This window comes from Pan troglodytes, chromosome 7, assembly GCF_028858775.2.
Source record: "Pan troglodytes isolate AG18354 chromosome 7, NHGRI_mPanTro3-v2.0_pri, whole genome shotgun sequence".
Lineage (NCBI taxonomy): Eukaryota > Metazoa > Chordata > Mammalia > Primates > Hominidae > Pan > Pan troglodytes.
The window spans coordinates 114,151,370-114,173,196 of NC_072405.2; the positions used below are offsets into that span (position 1 = coordinate 114,151,370).

At 33.8% G+C, this 21,827-nt stretch overlaps 1 protein-coding gene across 49 annotated transcripts in view; it reads left to right on the forward strand.

Moving 5' to 3' along the window:
* The window catches only part of RIMS2 (regulating synaptic membrane exocytosis 2), a 729,498-nt gene that overhangs the window by 395,100 nt on the left and 312,571 nt on the right, over nt 1-21,827 (forward strand). For 27 of the 49 annotated variants that reach the window (XM_054657454.2, XM_063816530.1, XM_063816529.1 and 24 more), the window contains 3 exons: nt 2,927-3,039; nt 12,507-12,637; nt 17,810-17,981. In XM_054657454.2, coding sequence (XP_054513429.2) covers nt 2,927-3,039; nt 12,507-12,637; nt 17,810-17,981 — 416 coding nt within the window. Of the gene's footprint in view, nt 1-2,926; nt 3,040-9,098; nt 9,147-12,506; nt 12,638-17,809; nt 17,982-21,827 lie in introns of all 49 variants that reach the window. The other 22 variants (XM_063816523.1, XM_063816526.1, XM_063816527.1 and 19 more) reach the window with 1 other exon arrangement.

The window sequence follows — 21,827 nt, forward strand, 5'->3', positions numbered from 1 at the left end:
AGCATTATTAAGGTATACTACAATAAACTGCATATACTTAAAGTACACAATTAGGTAAGTTTTGAAATACATATATACCTGTGAAACCATCATCCCAACAAAAAATCATGAATATATTCACTACTCCCAAAAATTCATCCCCAAAACTTCCCCTAGTTTTAAAATTTACTATTTGTAACCTCATCCTCATTAAGTGGGGGGAAATGCTTGGAATAAACTAGTGAATAATTACATTTATTCTAATTTCTATTTTTGGAAAGTGGGATAACAGTTCTGATTTAACGTCAGAGCAGTAGTGGAACAATAAATACAGAAGTTTAATGTCAAATTTATCTATAATTTAAAAAATTATTTTGAGTGCTATTTCCAATGTTAAATTAATTTTTTCCAATGAACTAAGTTACTTTATTGATTGAGAGTACAGTAAGGGATATTGGGAGAGAGGAAAAAAAGGATTGCAGTTTGAAATATGTTGATCAGGATAGACCACACGGAGAAGGAAGGATTGAAGGAAACATTTGGAGTGGCTGCCTGGGGGGAAATCTTTCCAGGTACAGGATAGGTGGATGCAATGGCAAGAAAGCCTAAGGTGCATTTAAGGAAATTCAACGAGGCCAGTGTAGCTGAATGGAGTGAGCAAGAGGAAGAATGGTATGAATGAGGATAGAGGAATAATGGGCAAATTGCATAGGCTATATAACCCACTGTAAGGACTTTGACTTTTACTTTCAGGAAAATTGGGAGCTATCTAGGATGGTTTTGAGTAGATACTTAGTGTTAAAATCTGGCTACTAGATTGCAAATAGATTAAATAGAGTCGAGGGTAAAACCAGAGAGACTAGTGAGAAGGCTAATCTAGTGGCAAGATAGTGGTGACTTAAACTGTGGTGGTAGCAATGAGGATGGTGAGAAGTGGTCAGATTCTCTATATACCACAATAGTTGAGAATGTACTATTAAAATAGATGTTTTTTACTTTCATATTTACAATTACAAGTTTCTTTAAAGTTTTTATCAGAGTAGTCCTTTGAATGCCATAGCTCTATACTTTACAATATGGTCCCAGGGCTTATTTGATTTAGTATCTTTGGCTACGTGCTAAATGATTTTATCCAAAGTAATATCATGATCACATAAAACTGTAACATAAATAATAAAATTATAATTATTATAAAATGATATTATCATCATTATCCTTATTGCTCCCTTTTTATTTAGTACTTGTAACTGTGCTTGATGTTGTACCTATACCATCACATTTAATTTTTACAACAATCCTATGGGATAGGTTAAAATTTTTATTCACCTTTATTACATCTCTCAGATACTGCATGAGCAGCATGGAAACCTTTATCTTATTTTAGCTATTTAAAAAGACCCTAGGCTATAATTCCAAAATCGTTTCTGAGGAGACAGGGGTCCTTTCTCAGATTAGATCCAATCTTTTATTCTTTAAACATTGATTTTTTTCCAAGCCCCTGTCCTTAACCCTCTTTATTACTGGTTCCTCAATAAATTATTTTCTTCTTATGGTTGTAATTGCCAGCTGTATGACTTCCAAGTTTACATTACCAAAAGGAGCTATCATTGTCCCTTCATGCCTGGATGTTCAAAGAATACATTCTGTTGTGTCTTCCTGCTACCTAAAGCTTAACAACCTTTATTGTAAAAAACAACGACAACAACAACCAAAAAAAAACCCAGCTTATTTCTTAGTAAAAAGCTTTCATTCTTTCTACTTGCTAGTAATATAAAAGGTATCACCATTACTTCTAATCCCAAGGCTTGCAGTTTCCCCTCATTTCCAATTAGGCATACCACTCTACAGGTTAATTTCCAACACTAGTCTCTACTTTGACATTTGGTCCCATCTGTACTTCCACATACCTGCTTTACATCTCCCATTGGATGTCCCAGAGGTGTTGTAGGTTCACTGTGTTCCCAATTAAGTTTTTATACATCCATTCCCTTAAATATAGGTCTTCCTGGCCGAGCGTGGTGGCTCACGCGTGTAATCCCAGCACTTTGGGAGGCCGAGGCGGGCGGATCACGAGGTCAGGAGATCGAGACCATCCTGGCTAACACGGTGAAACCCCGTCTCTACTAAAAAAAAAAATACAAAAAATTAGCCGGACGTGGTGGCAGGCGCCTGTAGTCCCAGCTACTTGGGAGGCTGAGGCAGGAGAATGGCGTGAACCCGGGAGGCGGAGCTTGCAGTGAGCCGAGATCACGCCACTGCACTCCAGCCTGGGCCACAGAATGAGATTCTGTCTCAAAGCAACAACAACAACAACAACAACAAAAACAGGTCTTCCCCAGTGTTCTGAATCTCAATGAATATCAGCAATGTTCTGTCGAGAGAACACGACAGACATACAGGGAATGTTCTTGTCCCCAAGAATCAAAATAGTGACAATAAATATTTAACATTTTATTCCTTTTTTTCATGCCCCTCACTTCTTTCTGCCAGTTTGTTATATTCTGCCAGACATCGTTTTAAAAATTTAATAATTTTGGACTTATTTTCTTAATGTTTGCAAATGTAGTCTGTCTTTCAGTTGCTTTAATGATTTATGTTTTGATTACTCCTTGTTTCTACTTTTAAATTTTTCTTAATATGTCATTGTAAGATATGAATATAGTACACTTAACAGATAATAACTAAGTCCTGAGGTAGAGGCCTGTCTCTGCTATAACTGGCACAGAAAATGGTTCACTGTTGGTCTTAAGAGAATCCCTATAGTGCACTTTTGCTTCCAAAAAAACCCCTTTAAGAATATTTGGAATGTTGTGTCTAAGAAATGGTCTATATAGTGACACCTTGTGGACATCAAAAAAATAAATAATTTAAAAGATATATGGCAAAACTTACTAAATACTTGTGAAGAGACATTGTTATTATTCGTTATGTGTAATTATCGTTTCAGGTTCTAGCTCCTTTGAATCTCAAAAAATGGATCGTCCTTCTATTTCTGTTACCTCTCCCATGAGTCCTGGAATGTTGAGGGATGTCCCACAGTTCTTATCAGGACAACTTTCAGTATGTAGTCATTACATTTACTCTTCTTTTTGGAATATCAAATAGTGTTTTTAAAATATGATGCTTGTTTTTTACAAACCAAGTTATTCCTAGAACATAATTGTGCTTTTAACCTCCCACTTTCTCATTCTTTTAATTTTTGAAATCCAATTTTGATTATTTATCATACTGCTTCATTTATTAAGAGTTAGATTTACTGAAATTTAATAAAAGTTACATTTTGTAAAGGTACCTAAACTTTTTTATGTTAGTAATTATAACAAAATTCAAGTTCATAATTTTTGCTCTATACCTTAAGATGACTATAAATTGTCATAGATTTTTAAGAGAAATAAAAATGTTGCACTATATAAAGATGGTATTTCAGATAAAAGTAAACATGTATTCTTCACTGCTTTTCAACTTTAAGGATATTTGGTGTCAGCTCATAGTAATCATTGGAGTTGAATATTGCTATGAAATAAAATGATACTTGAGATATTTTTGTCAATAGACAAAATGAAATAGAGAAATATATAATGGATTGCTAAATACTTCAGATAACTTTGCACATTAAGTGATCCCTGATTTGAACATTTTAAAATAAAACTTAAATATTCATTTATGAATTTTATATTGTGTTGATATTAGAGAAACTTTACAAATCTAAGTCTTTACTTTTTATTCGTTTGTTCTGTTGTAATTCCCTCATTAAACCATTTTAAAATAGTGAAATAATAAATTTATTGTTATATATTAGAAAAATACAGGTTAATATTACCAGTATTGTTGGTGATTACTAAACTTGAAATTTCATGAGTATTAAAAAGCTATTTAGGTTGTCAAAATTCAGACCTTGAATTTTGGATTAAAAAAAAGTTACAGTTAAAAACTAAATTATTTGAGGCTGATATTTTAAGCCCAAAAAAGATAGCTTTTTGTTAAATTAGCTATGAAATTTCTCCTTTGGTTTTTTTTTGGGGGGTGGGTGGGGAGGAAAGGGTAGTATTTGATTTTTCTGAAGTATTTTCATTAATTAAAAGGAGTTATAGGAAGTATATGCAAAAAGGAAAAAAGTTCATTTGAAGTTATTAAAAAAATCATTAGACATGTCTTTTTAAGAATGATTTTAACCATAAAGGTGACAATAACAGAAAAGTTATGTAAGGAATATGTGATGCTATTAGGAGATTGTAAATGTTCCACTAAAATATATTTCTTCCTTTATTATCTTTTTTCCTTTGTATTTCATAAACAGAGTGAACTTTTTCATTTGAGGCCAGTGGTCTTTTTTCAAGTCTACAAAATAAGTAGCATCTTTCTACTTATTCTTACATATATCGACAGCCCATATGTTGTCATTTATAGTTACAAATGTGTATTTTCTTCTACTATACTATAAAATGCTAATAAATGTTGTTTCTTATTATGGATCCATTTCAATAGTTCGTCCTTAAATAATGTTTTTGGGGCTGGATGATCCCAGTCCATAAATAAAACTGTGTGTGTGTGTGTGTGCGTGTCTGTCTGTCTGTGTCTGTGTGTATGTATAGTTTGCTTGAGTTGGTAAAGAAGGAGTGGAAGTTAGATTTCTATAATAAGTAAGTATCACTTTGTTATCTCATTTGAATCCCAAGGTCTTATTACAGATTGGACTAGGAGGGGAGGATGAGAAGCATAGGTCAGGGATTTAGACAAATTTCAAATTCAACTATTTTTCTTCATGGTTCAAAATTAATATGGTAAAAGGTACATCTGTTAAATATTTGGGGGAAATATAAACGTAGAAGTTTCACTTCTAAATTTATGTATAATGATGTAAAGTTATAGTCTTTAGATTTATAAGTGATTTTGTAATTTAAAATGTGTACTATTTTCTCCTTTTCTTATGACTTGGAAGGAATATGTTCCACTATGATATTAGTAGTAAAACTTTTAGCTGTATATGTTTTGAAATTGTTCACACATATACCCATACCCCACCCACATATATAAAAAATATTGGTTATAAATATACTGCATATTTATTGTGGGAAATCTGGAAAGTACAGAAAATTAATAAGACATAAAATCACCTATAATCCTGACACTGAAATATAACCATTCACTACATATAAATTTTTAAACAAAACTAAAAAGAAATACTCTTTTGAATCCTGATTTTTCTCTTAGTAATATTGTGGACTTTTTCCTGTCCTTAAAAATTCCTCTTAAAATTGTTTTAATAGCCATTTTAATACTTCATTGTAACCTAAATCACTATTATAGGTTATCTTGCTTGTTTCTAACTTATATTTTTATGAATAATGATACCGTGGAAATCCTTGAATATAAATCTGGAATATTTTTGTTAGGACAAAATTCAATTGTCAGAATAACCTTCCAGAAATAAAATTACAATATAAAAGGCAAAGGAAAATTTTAGGATTCTTGAAATCTATTTTCATATTTTTCCTTCAGAAATGATTTTACCTAATTAAACTCCAATCATCTACTTAAGAAATATATGTTAAGTTTTGACCCCCACATCAGGTATAGTGCTAGTCACTGCAAATACAAGTTTTTACCTTCATGTAATTTATGAATTTTATTCTTATATTTTTGCATCCAGGAAAACATAACTAAGATGCTATCTTGTATATAATAGTTCCCTTTATATTTAATCCTGTCTGTATCAGCCTGGAGACAATTTTGATTTGCTCTAATGATGTAGAGGTTGGAAAAATATATCTACATATATCAACCCTAAGGAAAACTAGGAAGTCATAAACCAACATGACAATTCCTTTTTCCTTCTTTTCTACCTTTGGACATTTTTGCTTTTGGTTAGTTTTTACTTGGGCCCATACTTCACTTACAAAATTATGAAACTGCTAATGCCTGAGAACAATGATAATTTCTATAGTATGTGAGCTGACCTTCCTAATATTCTGTCAGTTCATGTCTCAAATAGAAAATATATACATATAATATCATTCTCAAAGGAGGTGATTATAAAAAAACATGTAATGTAAATTCGTTGTTTACATTTTCATGCTCAAGGCTGTTGATTTTTTTAAATGTATGCAATTTATTTTTTCTCCATGCTTGAATTGTCCTGCTGCTTATTATTCTAGAGCATAACAGTGAAAATGCCATTAATGTATTTGGTGAAGAAAATCAGCATGAGTTCAGGTTTATGCCAAGTAGGCTGTTTGTTAGCATTTTCACTGACAGCACTCCCTTATTAGGACTCCATTTTTAATATGTGTTCTTCCAGAATTTAGCAGTTTTTTCCTTCAGTGGATTACTTTTGTAGTTCTTAATAGTTTTAATTAGTTTGTAGTCTTTGGCTAGTTTTATAACAGGGTGTTATAAGAAAATATAGCTTTCAATTATTTTCGAAGTGAGAAAAGGCTCAGAATTCTCTTTCTGTGGGAACGTATTACACAGTTGATACTATTGATAATCATATTTTATTTCATTCACTTCATGATCTGTGGTTGATTTATGGTTGCAGTGTTTTTCCAAGTTACTTTTAAAAATATCTTTTGACTCCATTTTAAGTAAATATTACAAATATCCGTTTTATATGCCCATTTAAAAGGAATACATAATTTAAGGAGAGGTATGTGTCCTTTCTATCTCCCTAGAAACTCCATAGCCTTTTAAAAACTTTCTATAAATGACAGGTTTTTTTGAGCTTTTATCTTTTACATTTCATTGTCATAACTTTGTTATTCTGAAAGTATTGTATGAAAGGAATGTTCTAAAGATAGTAGTGCAATTAATAGTGGAAAGTGACATTAAAAATGCAAAATGAATTGTGGGGTACAAATTCAGATTCTTCATTTGTATGAAGCCTGAATTGTTATAGAGATCATCAGGTCTCTCATGCTTACAATAAATGAATTAATAGTAATTACAAATTACAGTGAGACACATAGTAGTTTGCCATCCCTATCTGAAATATCCATAGAGACAGAAAGCAGTGGTTATTAATGGACAGCGAGATGGAAAAGTAGGGAGTGATTACGTAAAGTTCAGAGTGTTCTGGGATGATGAAAATATTTTGAAACTGGAAGGAGGTGGTGATTCCACAGAATTCTGAACACAGTAATTGCCACTGAATAGTATACTTTAAAATAGTCAGTTGTATGTTTTGTGAATTTTACCTTAATTTAAAAAATACTGTCAACACAAAAATATATTTTTATAGCCATATTTAAAATATAAACTCATGGGTGAAGATTAGGTGTAAATTGCCATAGGTTTCAGAAGGTTGATTTCAGAAGTCTGTGAGATGCATGTCTGAGTTCATTTTAGAACATGAAAAAATGTTTGCTTTTAAAGGATTAATTTATTTGAAAGTATTTCTTTTAAAGTGAATCTTTTATTTTATGACATAATATTTACTTGTAAAAATATTCTGTAACGTTAATATTTTTGGTCTAAAACAAAACAGGTAGGAAGACAGGGGAAATAAAATGTATTTCTAAAGTACCTTGTTTAGTCCCTTTCTTCAACATGCCAAATTTCTCTATGAATTTCATATATCCCCTCTGTCATTTGCTAAAGCATTATAATAGCCTGTGGTTATGCCAACAGACATCAGTAACACACTCCACATCTGAATATTTCTTTCTTCCTTTGGGAATATTTCCACATAAAAAGGAAGACAGCTTAGATTTGAAACTGCCTTGGTTTTGAAAGAGACAGAGACAGAGAGAGAGAGATTGAGAGAGAGAGAAAGATGACTCATGACTGAATGACAGTCTGCTTTTAAGTCTGCTTTCCTTTGGGTTTTAGATTTATGTCTTAAATAAACGTGTCTGTTCAATGCCAACTGAATTGAGCAAAAGTACTCCTAGTACTCATTATCTGTTTCCAATTAGCAGTGGAAAGAGAGAAGCCTTTAACTATTTATGATTTTGAAGTAGACAAGAGAGACATCCATAAGAAATGTGAGGAATGGGATGGAATCTTGGTGATAGAAGCAGAATTAAATGCCTTGAAATCCATTCCCAAACCTGATTATGTTCTGATTAACTGTTGGAATGCCTAATAAAGGCACAACATTCTGATTATTGTGATGTCTTTTGGAAACTGTTTCAACATGAAAACAAAAGTCAGTAAGAGAAAAGAAATTTGATTTGATTCTGAGAATTTGATTTAGTTATTTAATTAGAACTGGGTTATATTTTCTGTCTTTACACTATCTTGCTTTTTGTTTGAGTATGGGCAAGTATGACTAGCCCTTTTCTGTGTTTCCTCATCTACAAACTGTGAGTAGAAGCAACTACCTCATAAGGTTGTTGGAAATACCATGAGGCAATAAACTTACAACAAACTGTCAATAAAGGCTTGGAAAAGTATAACGAACTGTATAAGCAAAAAGAAACAAGATATTGTCATTAATAGGTGTGATTAGCAATAAGCAGTGTTATCTTGAGTGATACATAATAAATATCTGATGATGGTGTTTCAATACTAGAACCTGATAGGGATTCACCAAGTATGAATCAACTAATTAGTCCAACGTATTTCTGCACATTTTTATTTTAATGTGTTTATTCTTTTAAGAAATTCTAAAGCCAACTTGGCTAATAGTTTTTGGACTTTGGGTAGACATACTTTGGAGAAGTCACACAATTACTTCCACAGATGGCTTTTCACTAATAACTCTGTAATACATTTTCAACTAACTTCTTTTTGCACTATTCTATTTTTTATGTAGTGTGTTTAAGGATAAAATATGAAATTTATTGATTCTTGGGTTATGCTTATAATCATTCTTTCAAAGTACATGAGCCCAAATATATTATTTTATATCCAGTCTTAATTCTTGTTATGTGAACTACATTTGAAAAATTGGATTATACAAATTCTAATATTTTGTATAGTTTTTAATGTTTTTTGGCATTGGACAAAATTAATTTATTCATCACACTGAAGTACTTAATTTTGATAAATATTGTCATGGAAAAATTGTATTTAAGGGATAGTTGTATGTGTTTGTTTTTACTTTTGGTCTTTTAGTTCCAGCGTGTTGTCCTTTTTGGTTTTGTTTTATTGCTTTTTTCTTTAATTTTGCTTACCAGAGCCAAAGCCTTAGTAGAAGAACAACGCCTTTTGTTCCTAGGGTTCAGGTAAAGGCCTTGTCTGCCTGATAGAAACTAAAGTTGTGTTTAACCCTATTTGTATGTTTTTGGAAAATGCGTTAGTAGGAAAACTTTTTTTGGTATGTTGCTCCAAATCACATTATTGACTTTCAAATCATTTTATTAGCCAGCTTGTAAAATTTTGCATGGGGATTAGAATATTGAATAAAAATTTAAAGAGACAATCTTTGTTAGTGATTTTATATGATAAACTAAATATTAAACCTTATAGATTTCAAAATGGCATTTAATGTAGATTTAATGTAGATTCTACATATATATGACATTTACGGAAATAGCTAATTTTATACTGTTGATATTTTCCTTTATTACACTAAGGTTGCTGTCTCTTTAAATCACTCATTATGTCACTTAACATCTATATTCTCTTGCATTTTCCAAGTTATAACTCCTTGAGGAGATTGGCAAATAAATTTGTACCTTATTTAAAATATGAATTTTACACATATTATATATAAGGTTCAGTTTTTGGAAAGTATTTTGCTTTGAAAGAACAAAATTATAATCCAAATAAAATAAGTTGGATTTATTTTGTTAATATTTTGCCATTGTTTTATTTAATTTTATGTAATACTTGGGTACAAGTTGTTTGCCTCTTTTCATTAGGAAACCCTTATATGGTAAAGTAATGGCAATATAGTTTTTTTTAAGTAGTATTATGCTCTCCTTGCTTTGCTGCATGTTGTTTTTAAAAAATTTGTTGCTTCTGAGTAATACTTATTTTGTTTAAATTTTTAAAATTAAATTATTCTTGTTAATATTATACAATATAAAATATTTACCTATGCTGCTTAGGTCCTACTTAGGAAAATTAAAAAGTTACATGCTAAAGCCAGAATGAGAAATATTTTAAAACAATTTAAATTATACTAATATTTTTATTAATGAAATTGGGGCTGAACAGGAACTATGTCAGGACCAGAATTGTGAAGATATGTTTGTTATATTTGGGGGAATCAACAGCTATATTTTAAACACTTATTTAAAAAGCACAGATAAGAAATTAAGAATGTTATAAAGTGATGTACCTAATAAAATCTGTTTTGATTATGTGAACTGGATATCTATAAAAAACTTCAATGCAAGTCCTATAATATAAATAAAAATTAGTGCTATATTCAAATACTCAGTTTAAGGCAGTCTATTAAAAGGTGTAATTTTGGTCAAATAATTAGTAAAGTTAAAATGTGCCTATTTGCTATTTAAATTACTTTAATATTTGCACATTTGTAATTTATACTTTAGTAAACTCTAAAATATTATACCAAAAATATGAAAGCCATATGTTTACTCTGTATGAGAAATTGATAATATTAGTAACTGATAATATTCAGGTTTTCCATGGCATAAGGAAATCTGAAAAGAATACTCTCTATCAGACTTTTGAAATATATATCTCAAATGCTAGTTTTAATGATTTTAAAGGAGAAAAAATATTGATGGTGGAGATGGCAACAAGTACTTAGTTTAACCCCCCAAAAGGTTCTCATAGAAATCAATAATTTGCTCTAATAATTTTTAGCTTAGTCTCATAATAATTATTATTTGTTTCTTAAATGTAACATTTATTGGAAATAAATTGCAGAATTTTTTTTTCCTTTGAGGTCATGTCATGACCCTCAGAGAAAGCTTTTTAATGTCTCAGAAAAAATGAAGCCATAAACTCTTTAAAACTGGTGAAAATAGAGAATACCATAGAAATCAGTTGGGTTTTTGTCACACATTTAGAACCATGATACTATCTATAACACCTCTTTGATCTCATATACAATTAAACACTCCTGCATTTCTTTCTTTCTTTTTCACTTATGTCTTTTGCCAGAAGAATAGTCTCTTTTTTGCCCGTTTTTCTTATCTGTATCTATGTTCTAATATTATTAGACAAGCAAATATTTGAACTGTTTTCCTTTAGTATTTTGGAGACTTTTTTCTTCAAGTTGTTAATCTCTTAATCTAAGGCAGTGGTTCTCAAATTTTAATGCACTTGAGGATCACCAGAAGACTTGTTAAAATCCAACTTCCAGGGCCTCATTCTGATTCAGTAGGTGAGAAGTGGGCCCCAGGAATTTATAACTTTATAATAAATAAGTGAGATAATACTGACATGGAAAGTTTATTAATCACAATTTGAGAAATACTTGTCTAGGGTCTATTTTTGTATTTAGCAGCTAAATTGGTAACTATAATTTAAACAATTTGGGTATTTCTTACTCTTATTCCTATAAAAGGGCTGATTCCATTTGGCAAAAAAAAAGAAATAATTTTATATACTTTTTTGGGCTGTCAGTTTACCTTTTCTGACTCAAAAGTTGCTCGGTGTCTCATGCTCTAGGATATGAAGTGAGGGACTCGACAAAGCTATGTTGGAATTGGAACTGAACTGCCAGTGTTTCATGTATAACCAGTAGTGATTTTTAACTGTTATTCTCAAGTTCCAAATTTCTGTCCATTTCAGTCTCAACATAGTGGTTAGGTATGTGCTGAGTTCTGGGCCAAGATATGGATCAGAGCCGTAATTATCATAGATCCTGACATAGAATCAGACAGCTAGGTGTGCAGGTGTGAGGTATGTGTGTGGGAGGTGATAACTGTTAAATCAAGTGAATTCAGCAGTTGGATATGAAGTTCCCTTCCCTAATTATGGCACAGGGAAATTGTTCTCATTTTCTTATCTCAAATAATAAAATGTACTCTTTTATCCTAAGGATATTATTCATCAACTTCACAAAAGAATGAGACTTAATGTCTGAATAAGGAAAAATTTTAAAGATGAATTCATTATCATTTTAAGTTCAAACTGAAGGAATCTATTCACTAAAGCTACTAGTAAATCCCTTTTGCCTATAATATTTTAAATGTTTTTAACTGTGAAACAACATAAAACATTTACTTGAAAATTCCCTATGAATGTTATATAAACAGGATACTATCTATACTCAATTCATTTTGAGCACTTATTCTGAACTCAGTATTGTAGGGGAACCAAAATGAACTAGTGATTCTTGCATAAGTAAAGATACAGATCAGTCATTGTATATAAAGTCCTTAATTATGATAATGTAATTATTTGCATGTTAATAAGCAATCACATTAAGATAATAAAAAGCCCACATGCTTGATCAGTCAAACTGAAATGTCTGAATCATTCTTTTATTCATTGAAGTTATTATAGTATATCCTTTTATTTTAACTAGCCACAATTTACTAAGTAAAGTTTATATTCTGCGCTAATGTTATTGTAAGAGAATGGGGTGAAGATTGGAAAAGTAAACATTGTGTTTGTGTAGTAAATGTTTGAATTGATAAATGAATATTTTTGCTTTTCAGATAAAACTATGGTTTGACAAGGTTGGTCACCAATTAATAGTTACAATTTTGGGAGCAAAAGATCTCCCTTCCAGGGAAGATGGGAGGCCAAGGAATCCTTATGTTAAAATTTACTTTCTTCCAGACAGAAGGTAAGGATATAAAACAAAATAAATGTTCTGGAAAATAAATGAGAAAATGTTCATAGCAATGGGTATTTCAATTCTGTATCATTTATTGGTATCATACTAGTGAGATGTGTGAAGTTTAACATAAACGTGATGTTCTTAGGAAACAAAATAGTGACAGTAAATAAGATTTTTTAAAACTCACATGTCGTATATGTGATTTTGAATATTAATTTTAGGCATGTGTGTATTATTTCTTGTATATATTTTCATTATTCAAAATCATTAAAAGTTATGCTTCCTAAAATCAAATTTTTAACACAAAGTATAGAATCAAAAAGCTAAAATACTAGAATTTTTAGTCAAAAATACTAGCTTTTTTAGTAAAAAAGCTAAAAATACTACTAAAAAGTACTCATTTTAATACAATTTCTACTTCCTCTTACCAAGATATTATTTCTCTCTATTCTATAAATTTAACAAGTTGTTTTGTATCATCACCTTATATCGTCAAGAAAACTTACCACAAGTCCCAGAATCACCTTCTTCAAGCATTATTTGTTTTGTGTCTCTTCTAATCAATATAAATGGTATTGTTCTACCCTTATTTTTTTTTCTTTTTGTTCTACCCTGATTTGATTGGAGAAATATTTTATCTGAAAACAAATCTAATCACTCTGAATTTCAGGCATATAAAAAATAAAAGAGACTATTCAATAGGCATCATGAAAAAAGAAAGAAGGAATAATACCAGTTACCTTTCCCCAATTATCTGTCTGCATCCCTGCCTCCCACGGCAGAGTGCTCTCAAGATCTCGTTATTTTTTCTCAGGTTGAAAGTGGATAGGCACAGATGTGATGTTAAATATGTTTATACGCTTTTGGAATCTCATTGATTTAGTTATTTAGTTCAAGTAGAAAGTCAAGGTTGAGTTGGGTACCAAAGTGTCACCTGAACAACAATCTCAGAAAAGAAAAGGACAAAAGAATAGACAATGAACAAAGGCTTTGCATTTTATTTGATACATATTTTGAAGTCAAAGCTGTATATCAGATTCTTCAGGATATATCAAGATGCCACAACATCAAAAGTTATTAGAAACTGTTTGCTATATAATTTTATCTTATAAAGTTTGATTAAGAAAGCTGTTTTTAACAATTTAGGTTGTCTTTTGGAGAGAGATACATGTGGAACTATAAGGGAAGAGGTCATCCATAATCATCTATGCTTTTGTGCACATTACTTAAGTTTCTACTTACTCAAAACTTTAAAGAGAAACATATTTTTAAGACGATTAAAGTCTTGCAAATTACTGAATTTCTTTCGTGACTATTTTTGCTTAGTTTTATTTTTATGTAACCCCTCTTTCTGGATTCTGACCAGATAGAGCTAAAATGGAAGCTCTTCTAGGCTGGGTGCAGTGGCTCATGCCTGTAATCACAGGATCACTTGGGGTGAGGAGTTCAAGACCAGCCTGAGCACCGTAATGTGACCCTATCTCTATGGCCGGGTGTGGTGGCTCATGCCTGTAATCCCAGCACTTTGGGAGGCCGAGGCAGGTGGATTACCTGAGGTCAGGAGTTTGAGACCAGTCTGGCCAACATGGTGAAACACTGTCTCTACTAAAAATACAAAAAATTGGCCAGGCGCGGTGGCTCATGCCTGTAACCCCAGCACTTTGGGAGGCCGAGGTGGGCAGATCACGAGGTCAGGAGATCGAGCCCATCCTGGCTAACAAGGTGAAACCCCGTCTCTACTAAAAAATACAAAAAATTAGCCAGGCGTGGTGGCAGGTGCCTATAGCCCCAGCTACTCGGGAGGCTGAGGCAGGAGAATTGCTTTAACCTGGGAGACAGAGGTTGCAGTGAGCCGAGATCGCACCACTGCACTCCAGCCTGGGCAACAGATCGAGACTCTGTCACACACACACACACACACACACACACACACACACACACACACACACACACACACACACACACAATTAGCCAGGAGTGGTGGCAGGTGCCTGTAATCCCAGCTACTTGGGAGGCTGAGACAGGAGAATTGCTTTAACCTGCGAGGCAGAAGTTGCAGTGAGCTGAGATTGCATGCGGCATTGCACTGCAGCCTGACAACAGAGCAAGAATCCATCTCAAATAAAAAAAAGAGTAAAAGATGAAATGGAAGCTCTTCTTAACCAGTCCTTTATATTCCAGATGTAGTATTTTTTATCTTTTGTCAACACCAAGGAATGTGAGAGGCATTTGAGTGTTTCCTTCTGAGTTTCTTTCTTAGCTGAGTTCCTTGTTATTTATCAGGAATTTGAAGATTCTTTAGATAAATTTTATAGCTTACTTTATTGATTAGGTTGTGTCAAGGTTTCATCTGTAATAGTGAAAAGAATTATCTGCCTAACTCAGAAAGTTACATTATCATCTTAACAATTTTTTATTTGTGGTTGACACAAGTTTTTACACATTAATAAAGGATTGTTTGTGCTTTTGTTATGAATTATTAATTTTTTTGATAATTTTTCTGAAAGAAATACTTGAACAAGTAAACAGAAAACAATTGATGCCTTTTTATTGATGAGTCTTTTTAGAGGGGCCAGGGAGACTACATAGAAGAAATCTAGTATAGAATTTCAGTTAAGCCATGTGAAAATTATTTTCTAGGTAATGTACTGTGTACTCTAAAAAATAACTGGGCTTGTTTTATACTCTTTTTTTATATCTTGAAGTTAGTTACTAGTTCAAATATATTTCTTCTAATTTTAAGTAAAAATATCAAGTGTTTGCATGCTGTTACTAAATTACGTTTAATGGAAACCAAAGTCCTAGTAACATGAAAATAAATTTTTAAAAAAGGATTAGGTTGGATTTTATTTTTTAAAAAAAGTTAACTACCTTCTCAGCAATTTGATGATTCATTAAAAGATCATTTATTTTATTATAATTAGGCTTTTATTTTAAAATGATCTCTATAGCATGCTTATTGATCTTAGTGTTTAAATATTTTTAGCAACTTTTCAGTGTTTGACTTATGCAGTATGCTTTGATTCTAAAGGCTTTATTTATACTTCTAGAGAAAGTAAAACTCATTTTTTTAACTTGCTGAAGATAAGGTTATTTTTCATAGTTCTTTTTGTGAATTGGTGCTTGGGTACATACTAAATTGCCTTATTAAATTGTAATCATATATAACTTATAAGAAACTTCAGAGATTGTCTATTCCTCTTCCTATCCAATATAGAAATCCTGTCTAAAATTTTCATTCTTTATCTGAGAACTTTTTTCTGTCCTTACGAGGAAGTTCATGACTTACTTTTCTTTTTCCTTTCAGATTTTGATATAAACCATTCTTTTTTTTTTTTTTTTGAGACAGAGTTTCACTCTTTTTGCCCAGGCTGGAGTGCAATGGCACGATCTCGGCTCACTGCGACCTCCACCTCCCGGGTTCAAGCAATTCTCCTGCCTCAGCCTCCCTAGTAGCTGGGATTACAGGCACCTGCCACCGTTCCTGGCTAATTTTTTGTATTTTTGGTAGAGACGGGGTTTCACCGTGTTGGCCAGGATGATCTCAAGCTCTTGACCTCGTGATCCATCCGCCTCGGCCTCCCAAAGTGCTGGGATTACAGGTGTGAGCCACCACCCCCAGCCAGATAAACCATTCTCAAATTAGATAGCAAGGCTCTGGTTAAATACTTTCATCCTGGCCTTCGTGGAAGGAACTTTATCTTTTGACAGGGTCTCAGAATTCATTCTTCGTCAATGAAATATGAGTAGATGTTAAATAAATATTTGTTAAAGCTATAAACGAAAGGAGGGAGAGAAAGATCATACATCACAGTCCTTGTTTCAGATAAGTTATTCCCATACACATTATCACTTCTTTCCATGTATAGAGATAAAATCTCCTACATGGGTTTGCATTGTCATTTTTCTGCCAATGCCTTCGTGGTTAATAAAGCTACATTGCATGTTATCTTTTCCATGTGTATTAGCAAAATTCATTATTAATTAGTGTATTTAAAGTCATCTTTCTGCCATGTTATATATGTGTGCTCTGGAAACATATAATACCTCTTCATCATTCAAGTAAAATCTACATTAAACTTAAAATTCCAATGAGAAGAAGTTGCATTACATCCCAATTTCAGAAACAGTTCTACCCCTTCTTTGTTCTCTCTCCTCCCTGTTTCCCAAAACTCTTGGAACTGTGTTGTGCTGAGATAATTTGTAGCAGTTGATACTGTTCTAATTGGAGCTTGTCTGTCATTTTAAATAGTTCTCTTAGGTAGCTTAAATTGTATTTCCTAGAAAATTGTATTCCTATCCAGCCAGTGATCCTGTCTAATAAGCAAGAGTAATGATCTCCAAATAGGTTGGATGTACCCTAGGTGATATATAGGATAATCCTTTCATGGTCAGGAAGAAATATTTGAATGTTTAAAAATTTTTATTTTATTATTTTTGGTTTCTGTTTTAGTATATTTCCCAATATGGACAATATATTAGTATAACAGTATGGTAACACATGTACAGAAATATACAACGAAAAAGAACATGAAAACCTCTGAGCTGGCAATCCCATTTATTGGGATGGTTATCTTGCATTTTCAACCCACATTGTGGTGACTAGCTCAAGTAGACATAAATGTACAGTGTTTTAAAATACCAGATGTATGTCAAATAAATATGAATTTCTTATATTTAAAAAAGTATCTTTATAAAAAATAAATTATCATTGGTCATTAGCTAGAACTTTATAGATAAGAAGTTGTGAATATCACAATTTACTCATCTTTTTGTAATATGACTTCTGTAGTTTAAGTGAATAGTATATGTAATGTTACTGGTTAATTATCATTTAGAAGATTTTCAATAGGGTGATATTTTTAAAAAATTATGGAGTTAAGATTCTCAAGTCTGGTTTTATTTAGATTTTGAGAAATATTCAGTTTTCAATAATATGTCATGGAAAAAATTTAACATTTATTGAAACATTGCTATTATTGTCATACCTATAAAGTGTGATATAGTATACACCTTAAAATTTTCATAATAATTTTAAAGGTTATAACATTTGCAATGTATGATAATTTTATGGTAAAACTTCGCCTGACTTGTCTCCTGAGAAATTTTAAATTAAAAAACTTTAGGACAAAACTTATAGTTCTATCTAAGTTCATAATTCATTGTTTTTTTCCATAGTGATAAAAACAAGAGAAGAACTAAAACAGTAAAGAAAACATTGGAACCCAAATGGAACCAAACATTCATTTATTCTCCAGTCCACCGAAGAGAATTTCGGGAACGAATGCTAGAGATTACCCTTTGGGATCAAGCTCGTGTTCGAGAGGAAGAAAGTGAATTCTTAGGCGAGGTATCTGGAGTTGTTTTAAAGTTTATGCTATTCATGTTATCCTGAATACTTTTATTTATATAACTGTCAGTATAATTTCATTTGTAGAATAGGCCGGGCATGGTGGCTCATGCCTGTAATCTCAGCACTTTGGGAGGCCGAGGCGGGCGGATTACGAGGTCAGAAGATTGAGACCATCCTGGCTAACATGGTGAAACCCCGTCTCTACTACAGATACAAAAAAAAATTAGCCGGGCATGGTGGCGGGCGCCTGTAGTCCCAGCTACTCGGGAGGCTGAGGCAGGAGAATGGCGTGAGCCCGGGAGGCAGAGGTTGCAGTGAGCCGAGATTGCGCCACTGCACTCCAGCCTGGGTGACAGAGCGAGACTCTGTCTCAAAAAATAAATAATTAAAGATAAATAAATAAATAAATAAATAAATAATAGATGTAGAATATCTGCAAAGGTAGGCACAATTTCTTTAATGGAATGTATTTCAGCTGCTGCTTTAGGACAAACGTTGATACTATAGAAAACAGTGGTTCTACGTATTCTGACAGTTTTTACATGTCAGTTCTTATTTTAGAACTCTCAGTGTTGAATGATAAAAGGTTTGTATTTCACAAATATATTGCTTTGTTTTATAGTGATATGTATATATCTTGGTAGTTTACTGAACAGACCGTACCACTAATAAGTAGTTAAACCATTTATTTATGAATTATTTTCAAGCCCTACAATGTAACAGGCACTGTGCTATAGACTGAGCCTTCAAAGGTAAATAAGGAGTGTTACTTACTTCAAGGAATTTACAATTCGTTGGTGATACAGACACATGAATAGCAATTAGAATATAACATGCCAATTGATATGAAGAGGAAAATGCAATAGGAATACGTAATTGCTGTGCAGAGGAGGGCAGGTGGTCAAAGGAAGTCTTCACAAAGAGAGAGGAATTTAGCAAATTCAAGGGGAGTGAAATTCCTGCAGAGGAAATAAGAAGGCATCAGGGTGAGGAGATCTTGGTCAATTGCATTGAAATTGGAAGGGAATATGGTAAGAAATGAGGTTTGAGGCTTAAACTGAGACCAGGGCATGTCCCTTAATATATAAACAAATTTGGATTTATCTGATCGATAATAGGAACCAATGACTAATAACCAATTCTCTCTTTCCCTTCTCTATGGAGTCTTGCTTTGTCACAGTGGCACAGTCATAGCTCACTGCTCCCTCAAGCTCTTGGGCTCAAGTAATTCTTCTGCCTCAGCTTCCCAAGTAGCTGGGGCTACAGGCACCCACCCCCATGCCCAGCTAATTTTGTTTTTTTGTAGGGATGGGGTCTCATCATCTTGCCCAGTCTCATATTTTCTTTAAAAAGAAAATGGTTCAATTGTACTTGAGAAAAGTATTTCCAGCTGTAATGTGGAGAATGATTGAAGAGGGGAAAGATGGGAAGCAATTATCCAGCTATTAGCATGCTAAGTTACTCACTTTCAGCCTTTTTCAGTGTGGTTGGTATATTAATTCATTTTCACGCTGCTGATAAAGACATACCCGAGACTGGGAAGAAAAAGGGATTTAATGTACTTACAGTTCACATGGCAGAAGGCAAGGAGGAGCAAGTCACGTCTTACATGGATGGTGGCAGGCGAAGAGAGAGAGAGATTGTGCAGGGGAACTCCTCTTTATAAAACCATCAGATTTCGTGAGATTTATTCACTATGAGGAGACCAGCATGAGAAAGACCCACCCCCATAATTTGATTACCTCCCACTGGGTCCTTCCCACGACACATGGGAATTGTGGAAGTTACAATTCAAGAGGAGATTTGGGTGGGGACACAGCCAAACCATATCATTCCATTCTGTCCCCTCCCAAATCTCATGTCGTCACATTTCAAAACCAATCATGCCTTCCCAATAGTCTCCAAAGTCTTAACTCAGAATTAACTCAAAAGTCCAGAGTCCAGAGTCCAAAGTCCAAAGTCTCTTCTGAGACAAGGTAAGTCCTTTCTGCCTATGAGACTGTGTAATCAAAAGCAAGTTAGTTACTTCCTAGATACAATGGGGGTACACGCATTGGGTAAATACAGCCATTACAAATAGGAGAAATTGCCCAAAACAAAGCCCCATGCAAGTCTGAAATCCAGTGAGGCTGTCAAATCTTAAAACTCTAAAATAATCTCCTTTGACTCCGTGTCTCACATCCAGCTCACGCTGATGCAAGAGGTGGGTTCCCATGGTCTTGGGCAGCTCTGCCCCTGTGGCTTTGCAGAGTATAACCCCCCTCCTGGCTGCTTTCATGGGCTGGCGTTGAGTGTCTGTTGGTTTTCCAGGTGCACAGTGCAAGCTGTAGATGGATCTACCATTCTGGGGTCTGGAGGTTGGTGGCCATCTTCTCACAGCTCCACTAGGTGGTGCCCCAGTAGGGACTCTGTACCGGGGCTCTGACCCCACATTTCCCTCCTGCACTGCCCTAGCAGAGGTTCTCCATGAGAGCCCCACCCCTGCAACAAACTTTTACCTGGACATCCAGGCATTTCCATACATCCTCTGAAATCTAGGCAGAGGTTCCCAAATCCCAATTCTTGACTTCTGTGCACCTGCAGGCTCAACACCATGTGGAAGCTGCCAAGCTTGGGCTTGCACCCTCTGACGCCATGGCCCAAGCTGTAGCTTGGCTCCATTTTGTCACAGCTGGAGCAGCTGGGATGCACATCACCAAGTCCCTATACTTGGTGTCACAGCACAGGGACCGTGGGGCCAGCCCACAAAACCATTTCTTCTTCCTAGGCCTCCAGGCCTGTGATGGGAGGGGCTGCCGTGAAGACCTCTGACATGCCCTGGAGACATTTTCCCCATTGCGGATAGGCGATTAACATTTGGCCCCTCATTACTTATGCAAATTTCTGCAGCTGGCTTGAATTTTTCCTCAGAAAATGGGATTTTCTTTTCTATCGCATTGTCAGGATACAAGTTTTCCAAACTTTTATGCTCTGCTTCCCTTATAAAACTAAATGCCTTTAACAGAACCCAAGTCACATCTTGAATGCTTTGCTGCTTCAACATTTGTTCCACCAGATAGCCTAAATCATCTCCCTCAAGTTCAAAATTCCACAAATCTCTAGGGCAGGGGTAAAGTGCCACCAGTCTCTTTGCTAAAACATAACAAGAATCACCTTTGCTACAGTTCCCAAAAAATTCTTCCTTTCCATATGAGAATAACTCAGCCTGGACTTTATTGTCCATATAGCTATCAGCATTTTGGGCAAAGTCATTCAACAAGTCTCTAGGAAGTTCCAAACTTTCCTACATTTTCCTGTCTTCTGAGCCCTCCAAACTGTTCCAACCCCTGCCCATTACCCAGTTCCAAAGCACTTCCACATTTTCAGGTATTTTTTTTAGCAGTGTCTCACTGTACTAGTACCAATTTATTGTATTAGTCATTTTCATGCTGCTGATAAAGACATTCTCGAGACTGGGAAGAAAAAGAGTTTTAACGGACTTACAGTTCCACATGACTGGGGAGGCCTCACAGTCATGGTGGAAGGCAAGGAGGAGCAAGTCATGTCTTACATGGATGGCAGCAGGCAAAGAGAGAGAGAACTTGTGCAGGAGAACTCCTCTATAAAACAATCAGATCTTGTGAGATTTATTCATTATGATGAGAGCAGCACGAGAAAGACCCACCTCCATTATTCAATTACCTCCCACTGGGTCTCTCCCATGACACAAGGGTATTGTGGGAGTTAAAATTCAAGATGAGATTTGGGTGGGAACACAACCAAACTATATCAGTTTTTTTTTTTCTGAGTAAATTAAATGGTAATCTCATGGGAAAAACAACAATCTGTAGAAATATTGAAGTG